At 38.1% G+C, this 19,704-nt stretch overlaps 1 protein-coding gene across 1 annotated transcript in view; it reads right to left on the bottom strand.

Annotated features, from left to right (window-relative positions):
* cebpz (CCAAT enhancer binding protein zeta) overlaps positions 1 to 18,410 on the bottom strand; it is a 27,054-nt gene extending 8,644 nt beyond the window's left edge. The window contains exons 1-8 of the mRNA XM_084432042.1: positions 18,200 to 18,410; positions 13,987 to 15,488; positions 12,054 to 12,285; positions 11,627 to 11,777; positions 9,624 to 9,712; positions 9,491 to 9,544; positions 6,039 to 6,141; positions 5,886 to 5,954 (exon numbers count right to left, since the gene is read on the bottom strand). Of these exons, the coding sequence (XP_084288168.1) occupies positions 5,886 to 5,954; positions 6,039 to 6,141; positions 9,491 to 9,544; positions 9,624 to 9,712; positions 11,627 to 11,777; positions 12,054 to 12,285; positions 13,987 to 15,488; positions 18,200 to 18,346 (2,347 nt within the window). The 5' untranslated portion in view covers positions 18,347 to 18,410. The remainder of the gene's footprint in view (positions 1 to 5,885; positions 5,955 to 6,038; positions 6,142 to 9,490; positions 9,545 to 9,623; positions 9,713 to 11,626; positions 11,778 to 12,053; positions 12,286 to 13,986; positions 15,489 to 18,199) is intronic.
* Positions 18,411 to 19,704: the final 1,294 nt, after the last annotated feature.

Here is a 19,704-nt window from a genome sequence, read left to right as displayed (position 1 = left end):
ATGGCAAACGAAACAAAAGCAGAACTAAACTGCGCTTCTCTTTAAAGAGAAGAAGAAAAAAGCGTGACCTCAAAGCAGGTAATCATGGGCCGGTATCGATCACGTGACAAGTTACTACGTGACGCTGGGACATTCAGTGAGAAAGCATTTGAATTCACCACAGTATTAATAACATCGCTGTGAGATATAGTGAGGAACTTGTTATAAACTATATCAGATCAAACAAGCGCTGACTTGAAGACCAGGAGAAGCAATGTGCCCTGAACTAACAATAGGCGTTTCAATCCACAAATCACCAACATTCACCATGGGTTTAATGTAGCAACGCTGGCTGTAACTATGGTATTGTGGCAGAAATAGTAAAATGTTTATACATTTTTCATTTCAGGGTTCGTACAACTTTTTAAGAGTGAAATTCAAGCACTTTTCAAAGACTTTCAAGTGCTTAACACTTCTTCCAGCACTTTAAAGCTATAAATATTATCCAGTTTAAATGTTATTTTTACTGTCAGAACCAAAAACAGTATTTGTTCATCTATCAAAGATTAAAATTAAAAGTTTTAAGAGGTAGGAGCACTAACACGTGGCAAACAAACGCTTTTATATAAAAAAAAAAAAAACCCACGAAATTACCATTATAACCAGTATATAGCAGCATAGGAGCATGTATCGACTTTTTTTGTCATTTCCACTCCCTAATAGTTTATTTTCACACATTTGGCTTTACATTTATATTTAGATGTTATGAAATCCCTATTATAAAATACCAAATCATCAAGAAATAAATTTGTCAAAGTTTGACACTTTTTGTTCTGAAGTATAAAGTAGGAAAAGTAGTGTCATGAAAAACAAAAACTTCAAATTGTGAAGAATTACACAAAGTAAAGAGCGCTCCTTTTATAATCACTGAAGCTGCCTGTCAGTTCAGTATGATACTGAAGGAGAACAATGGTACATTTAATAAGAGCAGAATATAAATTTTTTCCCCCTATAAAAATTAGGTTGTTAAAAGTTAATTTGATCTGCATCTTAACTCAAGCTCAAATGTGCATTTACAAGAAAAAAAACATGTAATATTATACAGTGAGGAAAATAAGTATTTGAACACCCTGCTATTTTGCAAGTTCTCCCACTTGGAAATCATGGAGGGATCTGAAATTGTCATCGTAGGTGCATGTCCACTGTGAGAGACATAATCTAAAAAAAAAAAAAAAACAGAAATCACAATATATGATTTTTTAACTATTTATTTGTATGATACAGCTGCAAATAAGTATTTGAACACCTGTCTATCAGCTAGAATTCTGACCCTCAAAGACCTGTTAGTCTGCCTTTAAAATGTCCACCTCCACTCCATTTATTATCCTAAATTAGATGCACCTGTTTGAGGTCGTTAGCTGCAAAATAAAGACACCTGTCCACCCCATACAATCAGTAAGAATCCAACTACTAACATGGCCAAGACCAAAGAGCTGTCCAAAGACACTAGAGACAAAATTGTACACCTCCACAAGGCTGGAAAGGGCTACGGGGAAATTGCCAAGCAGCTTGGTGAAAAAAGGTCCACTGTTGGAGCAATCATTAGAAAATGGAAGAAGCTAAACATGACTGTCAATCTCCCTCGGACTGGGGCTCCATGCAAGATCTCACCTCGTGGGGTCTCAATGATCCTAAGGAAGGTGAGAAATCAGCCCAGAACTACACGGGAGGAGCTGGTCAATGACCTGAAAAGAGCTGGGACCACCGTTTCCAAGGTTACTGTTGGTAATACACTAAGACGTCATGGTTTGAAATCATGCATGGCACGGAAGGTTCCCCTGCTTAAACCAACACATGTCAAGCCCGTCTTAAGTTTGCCAATGACCATTTGGATGATCCAGAGGAGTCATGGGAGAAAGTCATGTGGTCAGATGAGACCAAAATATAACTTTTTGGTCATAATTCCACTAAACGTGTTTGGAGGAAGAATGATGAGTACCATCCCAAGAACACCATCCCTACTGTGAAGCATGGGGGTGGTAGCATCATGCTTTGGGGGTGTTTTTCTGCACATGGGACAGGGCGACTGCACTGTATTAAGGAGAGGATGACCGGGGCCATGTACTGCGAGATTTTGGGGAACAACCTCCTTCCCTCAGTTAGAGCATTGAAGATGGGTCGAGGCTGGGTCTTCCAACATGACAATGACCCGAAGCACACAGCCAGGATAACCAAGGAGTGGCTCTGTAAGAAGCATATCAAGGTTCTGGCGTGGCCTAGCCAGTCTCCAGACCTAAACCCAATAGAGAATCTTTGGAGGGAGCTCAAACTCCGTGTTTCTCAGCGACAGCCCAGACACCTGACTGATCTAAAGAAGATCTGAGTGGAGGAGTGGGCCAAAATCACTCCTGCAGTGTGTGCAAACCTGGTGAAAAACTACAGGAAACGTTTGACCTCTGTAATTGCAAACAAAGGCTACTGTACCAAATATTAACATTGATTTTCTCAGGTGTTCAAATACTTATTTGGAGCTGTATCATACAAATAAATAGTTAAAAAATCATACATTGTGATTTCTGGATTTTTTTTTTTTTTGATTATGTCTCTCACAGTGGACATGCACCTACGATGACAATTTCAGACCCCTCCATGATTTCTAAGTGGGAGAACTTGCAAAATAGCAGGGTGTTCAAATACTTATTTTCCTCACTGTAAGTAACTGCATTTATAAATGCAAAACAATAGTAATTTTATGATTAAATTGCCTTTATGTTTAATAAATGTCCATAGTTCTGTAACGGATGGACAAGAATCATGACTTTCTCATTTATTCCTTCTAAACACATTCCTCCTGAAATCCAAAGCTTTTACACTCTGAACTCCTGAATGTAAATCAGAACTCTCTGCAAACTAAATTACCGGCCTGGTGCTAACATGGCTGGGATTAGATTGTTTTCTGACACCATTTACGACTCTGCGATCCTCTCCAGAGACAATCATATACTCCTCTCTACTCACTTTTGCAAGCTTCAAAAGAATTCCAAACCCCCCCTCTCTCTCAGCCAGAGAGATAACGGAACTTTCTACGTGACATTCCACACACACACACACACACAAAAACACACAGAGCATTCCATACACACACACAAGGACTTTCCATTGACTTACTCATATAAGGACATTATGATATATTTCTGTGTTACATTTTATATGACCATGTCATATTGGGGTATCTACAATTTTATCGTGTGTTAATCAAACTCTAAAAGCTTATAATATGCATATCTTTATTATATAACTTTGTAGTCCCACCTCCTGTACCTGCCGTGCTTGGTATCTCTGTAACTGTCTCAGTTGGACTGAGCCACTCATACATAGGAGATTACAGTAAAATGTATTATTCTGTGTGTACCATCTTTCTGTGTGTCTTTCTGGGTAGAAATGACGAATTCTAAACACCGTCATAAACTATGCAGATGCACCTTCCCGACAGGACAAAGGAAATTTTCCCGCTCTGAAATCTCTGAAGGTGGTTGGTCCACGTACGCGAAGTAGGCGTAAACTAAGACTCTCCATAAGAGACTGACACAGAAAGTTTCTTTAGAGCACTTCGTCAGTGAGAGGTCCCCGGTTCCATAACTCCTTAGGGAGTTTTCTCCGTTTTTCTTTTCTTTTCTTTAAATCTTTGTCTTTATTTTCGTCTTCGGACCTTGTCCTACGTTCAGTGAAGTGAACGTAGCCGGCAACTTAACTTTGAGTAGACTTTTTAAACTTCCCGCGAACTCTGTTTGCTCCAGAAGTGCGAGAAGAACGCCCAGCTCTTAAAGGAACACACGCACGCTGCCTTCACAGTCACACAAAGACTTTAATGCAAGTATCAAACCTTCATTTTAAACCTAAGGCTGGTTATGCTTTTGAGCATTGTAATCTTGGTGTCTCTCAAGAGTTAACTGTGAAAATTGTCATCCTGACATTTTGCTTTCACTTTCTCTTGCTCATCCTCACTCTCTCATTCTCTCTCACTCTCTCTCTCTCTCACTCTCTCTCTCTCTCTCTCTCTCTCTTTCGTTATTCGTTCGTCTGGTATTGTTTTACTGTTTGTATTACTATATACGCATATTTACTCTGTGTGAATCGTAGATATGTATTCCTTAGTTTGTTTTTATTAAACCCAATAATCTTCTTGAATTGAATCTGCTTTATTGTTCACCAACTCAAAGTCCCTGAAAATGTATGATTCAGCTACAAAGCTTTTATTATTTACTACGTTGAGTAGTTTAATTTTATAAACACAGGAAAATTAATGTTTCTGGCCAGAAGATTAATCTTCCCTTAAGTTTATAAACAGGGTGAGTTCTAGGGATGGGCATGATTAATCGACGATCGATAATTGATCGTTAAGAATTTCGTCGATCACGTTTATTTGTTATCGATTAAACTAATGCAGGTTGCGTTGCGTAGTGTGAGTCTTGAAGCAATGGAATTAATTTTAGCACGGAGGTACCTGTGCATCCCGGCAACGTCAGTCCCCTCAGAGCGGGTGTTTTCGGCGGCTGGACTGGCTGTCACCAGGTTGCGGTCGCGTCTGATCCCAGATCATGTCAACATGCTTATCTTTCTCAACAGAAATCAGTAGACTGGTGCAGAAGTTCTATGGGAACTTCATGCGCTTTCTCAGATCATCTGATTTATCCAAACGATTCCATTTACACCTGGTCACATAAATGTGTTTTTGCAAAACGGACATAAATCCGATCTTGAATTCCCGCGCTATATTTAAATTGTTGCACGATACCGAAAGCAACTGATATGAGCTGCATTTTATTGATCATCAGCGAAAATTTCTAAATCAAAGACCGCAACAAGATATTGCGGCAACAGCCCTGGTAAGATCATTTCGGTTCTTTACTTTTAATGAAGATGATTGTGTGTTGATGAATGACTTTCACTTTGATTTGCGATAGTTTGCACGTTGGCTTGATGAATAGATGCTCATCTATGCGTGTTGAAGTAGCGTCGTCATATCTGGCTATAACATGACATATAGCCTATAACACGCTCTCACACGTTTATTTCTTAGCATTTTTGGGATAAGTCAAATTTACATATGTGGTTTCAACAACCAGATGCATTTACTCTTGTCCAGTTTCGTCTGGAATGCGTCTCAGATCTCCTCCTGAAGTGGTTTGAGCGACCGGATTTAAATCCGTCTCGAATGCGTTTCGGAGGGCATTTACATTTGGTCTTTTCACGATCGGATAGCTATCCGATCACAGAAAACGGATTAAGTGGCCATTGGTCTCTGTTTAAGAACGCCTGCTCGCAGCAGCAGGTTCCGCTGTTTTAGAGCACCGCAGGGCATATCTTTAAGTCTACCGAACGTCCAGTTTCACTGCCACAAGTTGATCTTGTAATAAAGATCTCATCGAGGACAAACTGTATTTTTGTATTTTCATTGCATTTTAAATTTATAAAAAGTTAAATAAATAATGAATTTCAATATAAAAATATTAATGATTAATCGATAGTCGATCGTTAATTCTCCCGACGATCGACTAAGAAAATTTAATCGAATGCCCATCCCTAGTGAGTTCTATTGAGTTTTGATAAGGAAGTCTTGCATACAGTTCGCGGGACGAACAGATTGTTTAGATAACTGAAATTAATTCTGGTAAAAGTTACCCGGACAATTGATCAAATATTCCCTCTTTGGGTAATTTAATCTGTGTAGACGATAAGCAAATCATATTCATAAACTCATGAATATTCTCTTCATTTGAGTTAATTATTCCCCAGAAGTGATTGTCGCTACAGTTCCATTACTTAACTAACAAAAAAAAAAAAAAAAAAACTCCACAGAGAATCTCATTTACTTGACCTGTCAACCACAACAATGCAGGACTCACCAGGTAATGACTTTACTTTGCTGAGCATCCTCCTGTACTTGGGCTGCATCAGCGTAGCATCTGTGTTTTCTAGAATATAAAGAACAGATTTAGCAAAATTAATAAAGTCACCAGTTCAAGGGCTTAAATTGTAATTATGTTGAGTTTGCTTACGTTTTCCCTTCATTTGCTTTGGATTCCTATACACAAAGCGATCTAAGAATCGGATAAGTGTGAAGTCCTGAAGCGGATCCCCCGTGTACAGAATGAACTCTCCCTGGGGGTCAAATGAAGGTCCCACTTTATATTAGACGTCTTTAACTTCTATGGAATAACATTTAAATAAAAAATTTGATACAATGCACTTCTTGTGTACATAGATGTTTAAAATTGAACCTATATTATTATAATAATAATAATAATAATAATAATAATAATAACTACCTGCATGTAATTAAAGCTCGAATTAATTTCTGTAATTACAAATAATGATTGACCTTTTCCTTACATTTTAACACCACCAAACCCGTCCTAAACCCGTATCCCACCTCAATAGTGTTTTACATTACAACATCAACACAATAAGTACATTGTACAAAAAAAAAGTACATAGTAGTTAAAGACACCACTACTCAGAGTGACCAAATAAATAAATGAAAATGTATGTCAAGACAAGCTCTGAAGAAAAATCCTGTTGTTTAAAACCATTGAAGCTCAGACGTTTTCAGTTAGACAGACAGACACACAGTTACTTGTCAACTATATATTTTTCAACATTCCAACAGTTATTAAATAGAATACTGCTTCTGATACCCTGAAAGAATACATTTTATATCCACACAGGTTAGAGTTTTGCATAACATCTCTTAGAATTACCTTAATAAAATGTAAAAATGACCTGGAAAATCTATTATTAAACCATTTCTACTGCATAGTGCTGAGAATATCACATGGATATCCGCAAATTTTTTTTAATTCCTTTAAAGAAACCACCGTACATATGTCAGAATAGCTTCAATACACGTTACTTGAAGGACAGCACTTAATCAGTGTGTAGTGGCATCCATAACACAAACTCACCAGGAAAAACATTCTTAATGAAACAATAATGAAATGCATAAACTGAAAACTGAGATTTCTTTTTTTCCTCAAATTGAAATGATTGCAGTGGGGATGCACTGATATGGAAATTCTGAGCTGATAATTCCGACCCGGAGTTTAATATTTCATTGTTTGTTGTGGTCGATATAGATAACCAATATTTTACTTTGAGTTTTATGCATTTAACATGGTTTAATAGCTATAAAATAACTGAACCAGTAACTACAACTGGTTTGAATGAGAAATAAAATGACAAAACTTATAACTGTATAAATTGTACTGTGTTATAAAGCATTTATAAAATGGATCGTTCCAGTCCTTAATGCTGATTGGTCAATAGCTGTTTTATTTATGATGCATGGCTATGACCGATTCACCGGTCTGTATCACTGCGTAACTCTGCTCAACACCCTTAGCTACATAATCAATATACTGTCAAAACAGTTTCATGTATTATGTATTTAAGCAAAAGTAACAGTTTATTATTTATTTAATGAAGTATGAGTGACCTCTGTCAGAGTCATTCACCTTTAATTTTAAGGCCATTCCCCGTCAAAGAAAGTCTTCTCAAAGCGGGAGATACTTTAATGTGTGTGTGCGTGTGCACGTGTAAGCCTACAGTTTCCAAAGTGGAATATTCCAGAGGGAAATCTATTAAAAAGTTCCATAGTTCAAGCCTTGCTTATCAGAATTGAAATCAGACTGCATTACTGAATCATTATTTCCCTGTTTATCACTGTAAAGCTGCTTTGAAACAATCTGTATTGTTTAAAGGGGACCTATTATGCCCCTTTTCACAAGATGTAAAATAAGTCTCTGATGTCCCCAGAGTGTGTATGTGAAGTTTTAGCTCAAAATAGGGCTCAGAAAAACACGCTGTTTTAGTGTGTGCCCTTCAAATGCAAATAAGCTGCTGCTGCACGACACAGGGGGTGGAGCTTCATGAGCTCGCGCTCAGTCTCTCAGGACAATTTCATCTCACGGAATGATGATAATATCAGAAACTCTCAGTAACGGTGTTCATTTCGACCCGGAGTCGGACAATAATGCCTACAGAGTCAGAGTGCTGTATGGAGATGGAACAGGTATAGTTTAGTAGTTTAATTACGGTTATAACGTATTTGTCATCTGCTTGTATGTATCCACTATTAATAGCCTACAAGTCTGCTGTTTCGGACCAGGTCCGAATGATGATCAAACATATACTGATGAGTTTAATAAAGTTTATTGTACATAACACAAAAGATGAAGCGTCAGTTTTACTTCAGAAAATCACCGTAAGAGCTGAGTAAACACAGTAAGTTATAAGAAGTGCGCAAGTACATAAACGAATTTCGGTAGAGTTGAGGGAGCATTTTCTTTAAAAACAAAATAGTTCCACCTCGTCTTCAGCGGCTGCCTCAGATTTCGGGAGTAAATAGAGAGAGCTTTGTGGCTCTCCTCTCTTGTGACACCTACAACGCTTGGGAGACGTCAGTGCAGCAATGCTCGCAATGGTCTATGTTAGAACGGCAGTGTCTGTCAACACTCGTGGGCGGGGCCTGTGCTGTAGTGACGTCACTAAAATAGCATTCTGAAAACAGGTCGTTGGGAGACACTGCTGATGATTTATGGGGATTAATAAAAAAGGAGTGAGTGGATTTTTATCACTATTGGGTGGTTGTGTATGCCAACACACATTTATGTCCAAACAGCATGCAAAAGTGAATTTTGCATAATAGGTCCCCTTTAAAGGCTATATAAATAAAGGGGACTTGATTTGACTTATGCGCAAGGTCTAGAAACGTGTTTTTAAAAGTTGAACTTATTTCGACTTGAGCGCAGAAAACGTCCCTCTAGCATGTTTTCTAGCATTTACATTGAAAAACAATAGAAATGTAGCGCAGTGGAATGGAAAAATTAGTTCTGTATGAATGAGTTCTAAGGCCTGTTTATAACAAGACAAATATTCCCTATGATAAACATTTTAATTTGAATGAATTCATTCGCTGTTAATTGCGTCTGAAACAAACATTTGAATGCAGTCAATTAATTATTTTTTTTACAAGGAGGGATCTTTAGATCTTTTCTGTCACACTGAAAAAAAAAAGAAAAAAAAACTGGCCAAACAATTGGTCATGTGCCCGGAGCTACCGCTGTCATTGAACTAACAACGTGGCACTCACACACTATTTTGCCAAGCAACAGTGAATAACAGAGAAAGAATCTGAAACAGGCTCTCTTGTCTCTGTACACTCTTAAAATGAAAAGTTGTTTGTTGGCATCTATCGGCGTGTCTACATTAGACATGAGCGATGCGACAACAGAACCCATTATAACCAGTGATGCTGTCTACACTGGATGCGTTGTTTCGAGGTGTAGTAAGTTTCTACATTTGGATGAAAGGTTACAAAAGACAACCTTTTTTTTTTTTTCATGCAATGGTCAATTATTCACAATAACACCAGGAGTTTGTACCAAGAGAGTGAATAGGGAGCATTTTAAGGGTGACTTTAAACAAGTTGTTACAAGTTGAAAGTTGTTACCTGCAATAGAGTCTTCGCAAAAAGAGCCACGGAGGGATGGAAATGAAGGGAGAGCTGAAAGACCGAGCATGACATCAGAGCACAAATCACAGTAATAATGAGAAGAACAGAAAAACAGTGTTAGTCTTGGTACCTTCTGCAGTTCCCAGAGGGCCGTGTGATCGGCCCCACAGTACAAAGGGTTTCTGTTCATGGGGTCATACATCTCCTTTTTTACACCACCTGAAGACATGAGGCATTTCAAATAAAGAAAAAGGCTCATAAGAGAACAGTGGCATGTGGAGACAAATTGACAAAATTAATTTTTAATGGAAGACACACGCATTAAGGTAAATATGATACTCGCGTTTGCTGATTTTACTCTTTTTATTCTCAATAATGACATTCTAATGTCAAAAACTCTTAACATGGCTTAAAGGTGCAGTATGTAATATCGACAGCTAGCAGTTGAAATGGCTTTTTCCCCGTACCCGCCTCTTCAGACTCTATGCTCACACAGGTTGCCAGATTGAGGACACGCAACAGGAGCGAGCGCAATTGACAATGGAAGCCTTACAATAAGTTGACGAGTTGATTTATTGTTGTTTTTAAGGGTTAGTTCACCCAAAAATGAAAATTCTGTCAGTAATTACTCACCCTCATGTTGTTCCAACCCCGTAAGACTTTCGTTCATCTTCGAAACACAAATTAAGATATTTTTGATTAAACCTGAGAGCTGGCTCACTCCTTCATAGGCTTCTATGGGATCGTAACTTGACAGCCCAGAAAAGTTAGTAAAGACATGTTTAAAATAGTCCAAGTGACTACAGTGGCTCAACCCAGAAGCGCTGCGCTGTTACACTACGTGAATTCATTCAGGCCCACACAGAAGAAAATTAATAGTTGAATAAAGTCGTTATTTTTGTTTTGTTTTGTCTAACTTTTCTGGGATGTCAAGTTTCGATCCCATAGAAGCCTATGAGGGAGTGATCCAGCTCTCAGATTTAATAAAAAATATCTTAATTTGTGTTCCGAAGATGAACGAAAGTCTTACGGGGTTGGAACAACATGAGGGTGAGTAATTACTGACAGAATTTTCATTTTTGGGTGAACTAACCCTTTAATATACCTCTCATAGAGCTTTTTAGATCGATCCCAAGGCTTTTTAGGTCAGGTAGAATCTGCAATCTGTTACCCAGTTGTAATTTTCTGGCTTCCATGGCTGCAATAAGGTGTGATTTATGCCAACTGGCAACCCAGGGTGTCGAAATACTATTGGGTAAATTGACAGTGGGCGTGTGGGCGGAGTCACACAGACCAAAACAAAGACAAACATTCAGACAGGTAACACGCAAATTGAGGTCCCCATGAGGAAACAAGATCATAAATCATACAGAATGAGTTTTTTTGAAAATGTAAAAATGCAGAAAGTTTTTGTGATGGATAGGTTTAGTGTAAAGGGATTTAATATAGAGTTTGTGCAGTATAAAAACCATTACGTCTATGGAGAGTCCCCACAAAGATAATGAACCAGATGTATGTGTGTGCGTGCATGCGTGCGTGCGTTCGTGAGAAGATATCTAGAGGAGATGCCCGGTCGCTGTCTCCAACGAGCAGGGGCTAAAATGTTGGTGACATTCAACCTTATGTAAACAAACACGCATGTAAACTGTACAAGTCGATAAAGTATTCAATGTGATAGGCCAACCCTCTAAAATGCTAAACAAATTTCATGCTAGGTGACTAAAATGTCTTTGATTAGCCAATGGCTAGTAAATTGTACTATTTTACTCGCCTGTGATTAAGTTTTAAAAAAAAAGATCTAAATGCAGGGCTCGACAATAAGGACTGCCTGATGGCCAAGAGTTGGCAGAACTGTCCCTTTCTGTACATAATCTGTATCGAATTACCTTTGTTCTATTGTGTTTATTTGTGCTATTGCTTGTGGTTTAATTATTTGTTCTTAATTTATTACACACTGTTTGCTTGTCTTTAATAATATTATTTCATATTACATTTACATAGAATTTGCATTTGCATTGTACTTGTATAACATGTAAAAAGTCAGGCGAGTAAAATAAAACAAATGTACTAGCCAATGGCAACTCGAGCTTCAGTGTGTCCATCAAGAGTTACAGGCCTATGAATGAGGCTCACCTTCCAAATTTTGATGATGTACCCATGATGCAGTGGGCTTCATCTGGAATTGTTTTGTGCTTTGTTTTTGTACGTCCCTGTCAGGATCCACAGGTCCCTCCTCATCATCGCTTTCCTCTTTGAGATCCTGATACACCTCTTCCTCGTCATCCTGCAGAAAGACCTTTTTTTACAGACAACTCTGTGATGGGTTCATATTTATGCTATACCTCAAACTGTGATTATAGAACAATTCCAAGAGCAATTCAACGACACCAAGGCTATAATGTTATTGTTCTTCAAGGCACACATGTATTCATGTTGACAGTCATACTTTCTCCAGTGGTACAGTGGGTAATACATGAGAGGGTGGGATCTCCTCATATAATAAGAAACTCTCTGAGCAAACACCACACTGTAGATTGTGAGGGTGTGTGTGTAGACTTACCCCTTCGTCCTGGAGCAGTAACTTGAGGCCTGGCTTGTCCTTCATCACCTCTGACACAAGGAATAGTGCACCACATATAAAGGCAGGGGTCTGCTCACAGCTGACCTGAAGTAACCTTTTCACAAAAGCCTTCACCCGTCTGATCACTATATCAGCTTTTACAGACTTATACAAGAGGTTGAGAAACATACTCTTTCTTGAGCATGATAATAATCCTGGGTCGAGCAATTTCCTGTGGAGAGCAAACAAATTGAGAAATGAACCATAATGCTCTCTGTGCCAATTTACCAATGACATATACATATACAGCAAATATAACAGGGTTTTTGCAGTGTTTCTAAAATCAAATTTAAGGCTTTATAACTTTTGAATACCTGCACAAAAATAATACCATGTGTCCATAGCAAACTTCTACAATATCAAAAAAGAATGAATCTCATATTCTTTCACTTAAACAGGCTGCAGCTCATATTCAACAGCAAAAGAGGGTAACTGCAAGTTTAAAATACTCAAGAAGACATGTTTATTTAATATCTAAATTTGTACAGAAACACTGTGCAGTAGTACATAAATTAATATATCAACAAATTGGAGGTTCAGCGGATATTGGATTTTGCTTATACAATAATAGTGTGTTTAAAAAAAGACAATAAAAAGATTTGTGCCGAGCCGATCCTAGTAAAATACATATTTTCTATACTATAAAGTTCATCTGTGGGTGAAAAAAATGCTACGGTGTTGGTTTTTCACTCAAAAATGCTAACCGTTTATGCAGACTAAATGATTGGAAAAGTGTTTCTCAAATCTTGTTCACTTTTAGTTAGATAGTCTGCATTGACAATACGTGCAGTTCCTTCTCTTTTTTAAATATGATATATCACTTACGTAAACAAGCAATTGTTCTTGCAAAAAAAAACTATCAGATTAATTCAGACTTGGACTAACAAACAATGTATATAGACTAATTTTATGGCACATTTTTGGAGCTTGTCAGTTACAATTTACCATCATTTTAACCCCATTTGTCAAAGATGAAAAAGCCACATGGGGTTAGAGATTAGAAGATTAAATTAGATATAAATTAGAAGACGTTTGTTAATCGGCCAAATATTCCTTTTCCATTGCTTCTGCAAAGCAGTATCATCTTGTATCATTTTGAAATATTGTAAGCCATATTTTGTTCTGTATTTCTTTGCAACACAATGTAGTGATGTCAGAACTAAGTACTGCCACTTCAATACCAAGTCAATACTAAAATAAGAATCATTATATATCAGTAATGTCTTTCTGCAGTACTAACTCCATTTGGAGACTTTACATTCCCCTGTAAAAGTGTTTTCCCTTACAAATCTTACAAAAGAATCTTTTATGCTGTTTGAAATGCAGTACGTTATATACACACACAACTCACTGATCGACAGGTGGCTGCTATCAAAACATTCTTGTGCGTATGTGCACACGCTCGCTCGCTCGCTAAAGAGCACTCATTGCATGAAGCTGTGTGAGCAGTGATCAATAGCCTTTTTTTACCTTATTTAAATGGGATCGGTACCAAGCACTGAAATGTTGGTATACTTAAAATAGGGCTGAATCCAAAATCGGCCCCTAAACCTTCATACACAATACCCTACGTTAGTGCACTAATACTGTTCACTTGAAGGAGTGAATGAAAAGAAGTGAGTTAATTCAGATAGCGGTTGAGCGTACATTGGTTGTACACTCGTTATTGCAGTGCAATGTGGGATTGAATAAGTGCACTCAATAACGTCCACTATGGATCGGGACACCACTACAAATGGCCATCCCCTAAAATAATGCCCTATTTAAGGGTATAGGGGGCAATTTCGTATTCAGCCAAGGTTTAAAATCAGTGCACCTAGACTCATTCCGTTAACTTTTTAGTTGTTCATCAGAAGAATGAGCATTGGTTTACCTGTAGAGTGCTACATAATAGCGATCTGAAATGGTCTGCTGGGAGTTCATGACCTGAAAGAGCAGCATGAGGGCTTGGACAGCCGTGTTAAATCTGACGATGTGGACCACTTTAAAAAGCGTGTCCAGCTGCTTGCACACATTCTCATCCCCCCTCTTCGCGTAAGGATACGCTCGGTTCACTCCGGTTAGCAGAGCGCTGAGCATTTTAGACTCTATATCCTTCTTCTTAACACACACATTGAAGAATGTGAAGTAGATGGTGATGAGTCTGGCAGCAAGGTCCGCTTCCTCGTGACTCAGGATGACCTGGTTCAGGAAGCATGCGGCGTAGTACTGAGCCTTCGCACTGATGTTGGACCTGAACATGAGGCGCTCGACCTCACAGCACACAACCATCTTCATGTTGGGGTGTTTGTGAATCACGGTTTCCAGCAGGTGCGAGGCTTTGCAGGCGATTTTGTATTCAGGATCACCCAGTTTGTTGACGACCTGCACCAGAAGCGCTTTCTCCTGCTCCGGCTGGTTGCACAGCAGCTCGTAGGCAGTGGCAAGCGATCGCATTTTGGTGGTCTGGACCGTATCGTGAGCCATTGCGTCCAGTGCGACGACAAACTCTGATATCTGAAACTTCAGCTGGTGCTCAAAGTACCAGAGGATCAGCCTGCGGTCCCGGGCGTCCCTGTTCCCACTGGCTTTTTCCTCCAACTGATCAAAAGGATGCTGGGAGAAAGTCCAAAGTTTGCGGTTATTCGGTAGAAGGTCGCTGAGAAGCAGCTCTTTGAGAGTATCCAAAGCCATAAGGCCTTGTCTGCGACTCCCTTTCTTTTTCACCTGGGACACAAGGCTCTCAATGTGCTGGAGACCGTGAATCGGAGCATCCTGAATTAACACGGTCATCGCCGCCATCCTATCAGTCAGAGTCCCTGTGGACACCACGCTCTTCATCCAGGTGGAGTTGGCACCTTTCTGGAAGTTCTTCTTGGTTTTGTAGAGGACAGTTTCATTCTCGTAGAGTTTCTGAGCCAAAGCCTTGTACTGAGCAACCAGAGACTCATTCTGAGGTACAGACGTGCTCTCAGAGGTGTACTCCATGTCAAACCACTTACCCCCGGGTTTGAGAAGAAGAGTCTGCCGTGGGTAAAACTCAAACACGTTTGTGCTCTTTTGTTTTTGCTTTTTTTGCTTTTTTTCAAGTTGTGTAGATTTTACAGGGTTTTTTTTTAGCTCTTCTGTCGAGGGTTTAATGGCATTTTTCACAACAGGCTTTGAATCCTCTTTCAATTTGGCACTTTTTGCCTTTTTCCCTTCTTTTTTGCTTGGCTCCGAGGATTTTTCATCCTGTCCATCTGGAATGATTTGTTGCCCTGCATAGGCACGAATGCCCAGCTTTGTAATGAAATCTTCCAGCTCTCCCTTCTCCAGATCATCAATTGCGTTTTTCTTTCCACCATTGAGGAGCTCATTCGAGTCGCTAACGTTGGCCAGCATGACATAATCGGCCTGTGATGACACAACAACATGATTTATCAGACAAAAATACACATTACACCATATTCTTGATTACTTGTGGAAAATTAGGGGTAGAGTGAAAAAAATATACAGTAGTCAACATTTGAAGTGGATCAAAAAAGTTGTCCTAAGACAAGATCGGGTATTGTTAAAAATTCATGTATTAATTTGATGAAAGGTTTTGATCCACTTCAAATGTTGACTACTGCAGGGTTCCAGACTGTGACCATTTTTTGAGAATGTGCGAGTTAAAAATGTATGTGGTCGCATTTGTGCAAGTGCATGGTCATGTAGCTTAAATTCACACATGAATTTTTCTGCATTGAACTTGTTTTAGCGCCCGCCAAAGTGAATTTTTGTCCCGCCAAAGTCTTATTTGATCAGGCTTGTGACAGGGCGCATGTTTAACTGAAAGAACGAGCAGAGAGAGAGAGAGAGCCCCGGTCGCGCGCGCGCACTCTCTCTTCTGAGCCAGGCGAAAGTGTAAACAAGACTTCACCGTCTCCAAACTAAGCGCTGTCTTGCTCTCTCTCCCTCGCACATATTAATCAAAATAAATCGACATGGTGGTAAAAGGTCGTAAGTTTCATGTGGATCATTCGGAGATTTTTTTTTCCCTGAATTACCGCTGGGTGTGAATTGTGCTAAATAAGTTGCCTTATCTTCTCTGAAAAGCGTTCCGGACATTCAGCTGACATAAAATCACACTTTAAATAAACGAAAAAAACTATCCAGTGATGAAATGTTTTCTGTGTTGACAGAAATCTTGGATGTCCATGTCCTAACTGCTGGGATAATCACACAACACGCATGACACGTCCAATTCGCGAACTAATGACTCCTTTGAACTGATTAATTTTAATGAATGGTTAAAACAACTGATCTTTCCAACAGTGAACTCAGGAGACGTCTGAATCGTTGTATAACTAATCAGTAACACTTTACAATAAGGTTCTATTTATTACATAAATTACATAAAAAGTAGGCTACAGTTTGCTTACTCAAGCTTAAGCTTTAAAATAAATAAAACCACTTGCATATGAAAAAGCAAATGACAAAAAGCATATGACAAAAATTTTCCACACAGTGCTATCAAGAATCGATAAGAGAATCGTTAAAGAATCGGATCGATAAGCACTGCAGAATCGTCAGTGGCATATTGATAAAATCTTATCAATTGCCATCCCTATGTGAAGACAGTAAAATTATAATCAAACATTAAAGAACATCAATTTTTTTTAATAGTTTTTTTGAGAGTTAAAAGATTAAAACATTTTGCTAACATGAGGTCTTGTGTCACCGTATGTCTTTTTACATCAGTGCAAAACTAGGGTATGCAGATTAAGACCCCTATTTATCAGCATGCATTGATTAATCCCATGGGCATGTAGCAAAAAAAAAACAAAGGTGCGACCAAATCATATGCTGGTGCGACCAACTGAGAAAGTTGGTAGCACCAGTGCAACCAGTGGAAAAGTTAGTCTGGAGCCCTGTACTGTATATAAAACTGAAAAACAGAATTTCAATGCAGTTGAAAAAGAAACGAGCGAGTAAATATCATAACTCCTGCTTTAATCAGTCTAACCAGACAAATATACGTGTACAGATGTACATCTAGAAAATGCACATGCACATCTTAGTATGAATGAGGATTCTACTTGTACATTTCTATGCTTCTAGCAGCTGCTCTAAGAAGTTAAAGTTATTTTAGGTTGAATTATGAATATTTACAGCAGATTTTTTTATAATTATTTTTTATGATTTTATTGTTACATTTATTTCTACTTGTAAGGTTGTTATTAACAAACAACTGGTCAATTTGCTGGGTTTTGACTATTTCCTCATTTTGTTATCACTGTTATTCAGCTGATTAAAGGCTCTTTACGCTTTCTACTCTCATGATAACTAGGTTGTTCAATCTCTTGTTCAAATTATTTCTGGCCTCAGTTTCGTAAAGATTTAAATTGTAATAAATAGTTACGGTCTATTTCTAAACAATTATTTTTCATCTTATAAAGGAAAAGAAAGATGGAGTTTACAAAAGTGAGAATCATTCAGAACAAAATAGCATAGCATACTTGCCATATTTTACCCAAGACTGATTCAGTCCTGAATTATCAATGACATCCATGTCAGATTAGCCTACCTATTAATTTGGCATGTGTACAATATTCTGACCAATTGTCCAAGTCATTTTGGGTTGCTTTTCAAAACAATTTATTGAGAAGAATATAGTTCATTAAACAGTTAGTTTTCCCATTAGTTTGCAAATTTCTCTGTTCTCAGACAAAAACAAACACATAAAACATGAAACATGTTCATGTGAAGACACACTGATATAGATTAATTGATGATATAAAAGACCTGAGTTTAGTTTATTGACATGTTTCATAACGTTAAATATATAGGTGAAAGACATGCCCTGAAATGTGTGTTTGTATAGCCCGTGTGTATAGTTTCTTGTATGTATTTTTTGTTCGTTTACTTTTGACATATAACGTTAGATCTGTCAGATAATTTTTATTTTACTTTTTATATAAAAAATGGCTGCAACGTCACAGGCCTTCATTTGAAGAAACTTCAACTTCGAATTTCAGGAATATATAAGAAGAATACATTCGCAGTTTGTCCCTTCAGTGTGAACATGTTTTAATTTTTCATAGAGGAATGACACGTGTGTTGAAGACAAGCTAAAAGCTCACCTTTGTCCCTCCCAAACGCAACACATCCTCCAGTGAGAACTCTTCTTCATTATTGTCATCCTCAGTGGGATCGCAGTCTTCATCCTCACACTCCTGGTCGTTATTCGTGTCCATGCTGTTGTTGCCCTCCTGATCGTGTTCCTCCATGATGATCTGCCGCACGTTTCTGCGTGGACTCACGGCAACACGTGTGCGCTTCACGATCCACAAGAAAAGTCCCTCAAAAATAAAAAAATAAGAAAGCCTTTTCAAAATAAAAGCCTGTACCGTACTGGACTGATGCTGATTCTTCTTCTTCTTCTGTTAAGTTTTTTGGCAGTTTACAGTCAAAGTGTATTACCGCCATCTACTGGACTGAGGTGCAATCAAATGGATGTCATTCACACCTATGATTCACACACACACACACACACACACACACACACACACACACACACACACACAAAAAAAAATTGCTAGTTGTGTTTCTTTGATAAATGTTATCATAGCATTAGTGATGTTTTCTGATCTAGGCTCACATAATAAAGTTTCTAAAGAAAATGTTTTATTTACTGCATTCACTTCCCTCTTCAGTTTCTCTCTTTGTCTGGAAAATCTTATGCATCTTAAAAGAACATGATCTACATCCTCTCTCACTCCACAATTCTCACATTTCCCAGATGGATGTTTAGACTGATGCTGCTGCTTCTTCGCTGGGTTTTACTGGCCGTTGTAAACGAGCTGGATACTGCCACCTACTGTACCTACTGTACTGGAGTGTGGAGAGAATCAAGTCTGAATTGCATAATATCTGTTTCTAAAATATATTTATTTCTTTGTGTCTGGATTATTATTTAAGATGATAAATATTGTAAATGCCTGATATCCTGAGGTTTGTATTTCTTTCTTAAATTCAATAGGACATAAGCCTACTTGTTCTACAGTTTTTGCTTTGTGACAGTCATCATAATCCTGTATTATACTTCTTCAAGATGTGTAATGTAGCATTAGTTTTAAACATTGTGAAAGTGTGAAAATAATCTGTGCCTCTTTGCTGATGTTACCTGTGACTTTACTTATATGTTCCTTTGCTATTAAATAGTCTTTTCTGGCATGGAGTAGCCTATTTTTGGCACTTGTTATTTAATACAAGCGTCTAGAATGAATCAATATTTTACCGCTTCAGTGAGTGTTATTTTGATATGGACAGATAGTTGCCTCTGCCATCCAGTTTTAGGGCTCCCAATTTAGCCATCAGTGTAAACCTGAATAAATGAAATGAGTCGTTCTGATCTATTCCACTGCATAGTGCCCTATAATTACTTCCTATGTTACACATTTTATTATTACTATATGTTTGAGTTGCCAGTACTGGTTTCCCCCCTTCTTTTTTTTTTTTCTTTTTTTTTTCTTATTACCATTTGAACACCCTCTGTAAACATTTGTCATGTAAATTAACAGAAAAATTCATCAGTTGCAGACAGAGGTTTTAATTTACAAGGGGCTTGTTTGATACATGCCTTATT

The sequence above is a fragment of the Rutilus rutilus genome (genome assembly GCF_951802725.1).
Source record: "Rutilus rutilus genome assembly, chromosome: 15".
In the NCBI taxonomy this organism is placed as follows: domain Eukaryota; kingdom Metazoa; phylum Chordata; class Actinopteri; order Cypriniformes; family Leuciscidae; genus Rutilus; species Rutilus rutilus.
Note: the sequence above shows the minus strand (reverse complement) of the source record. Positions and strands in the feature narration are given on the sequence as shown.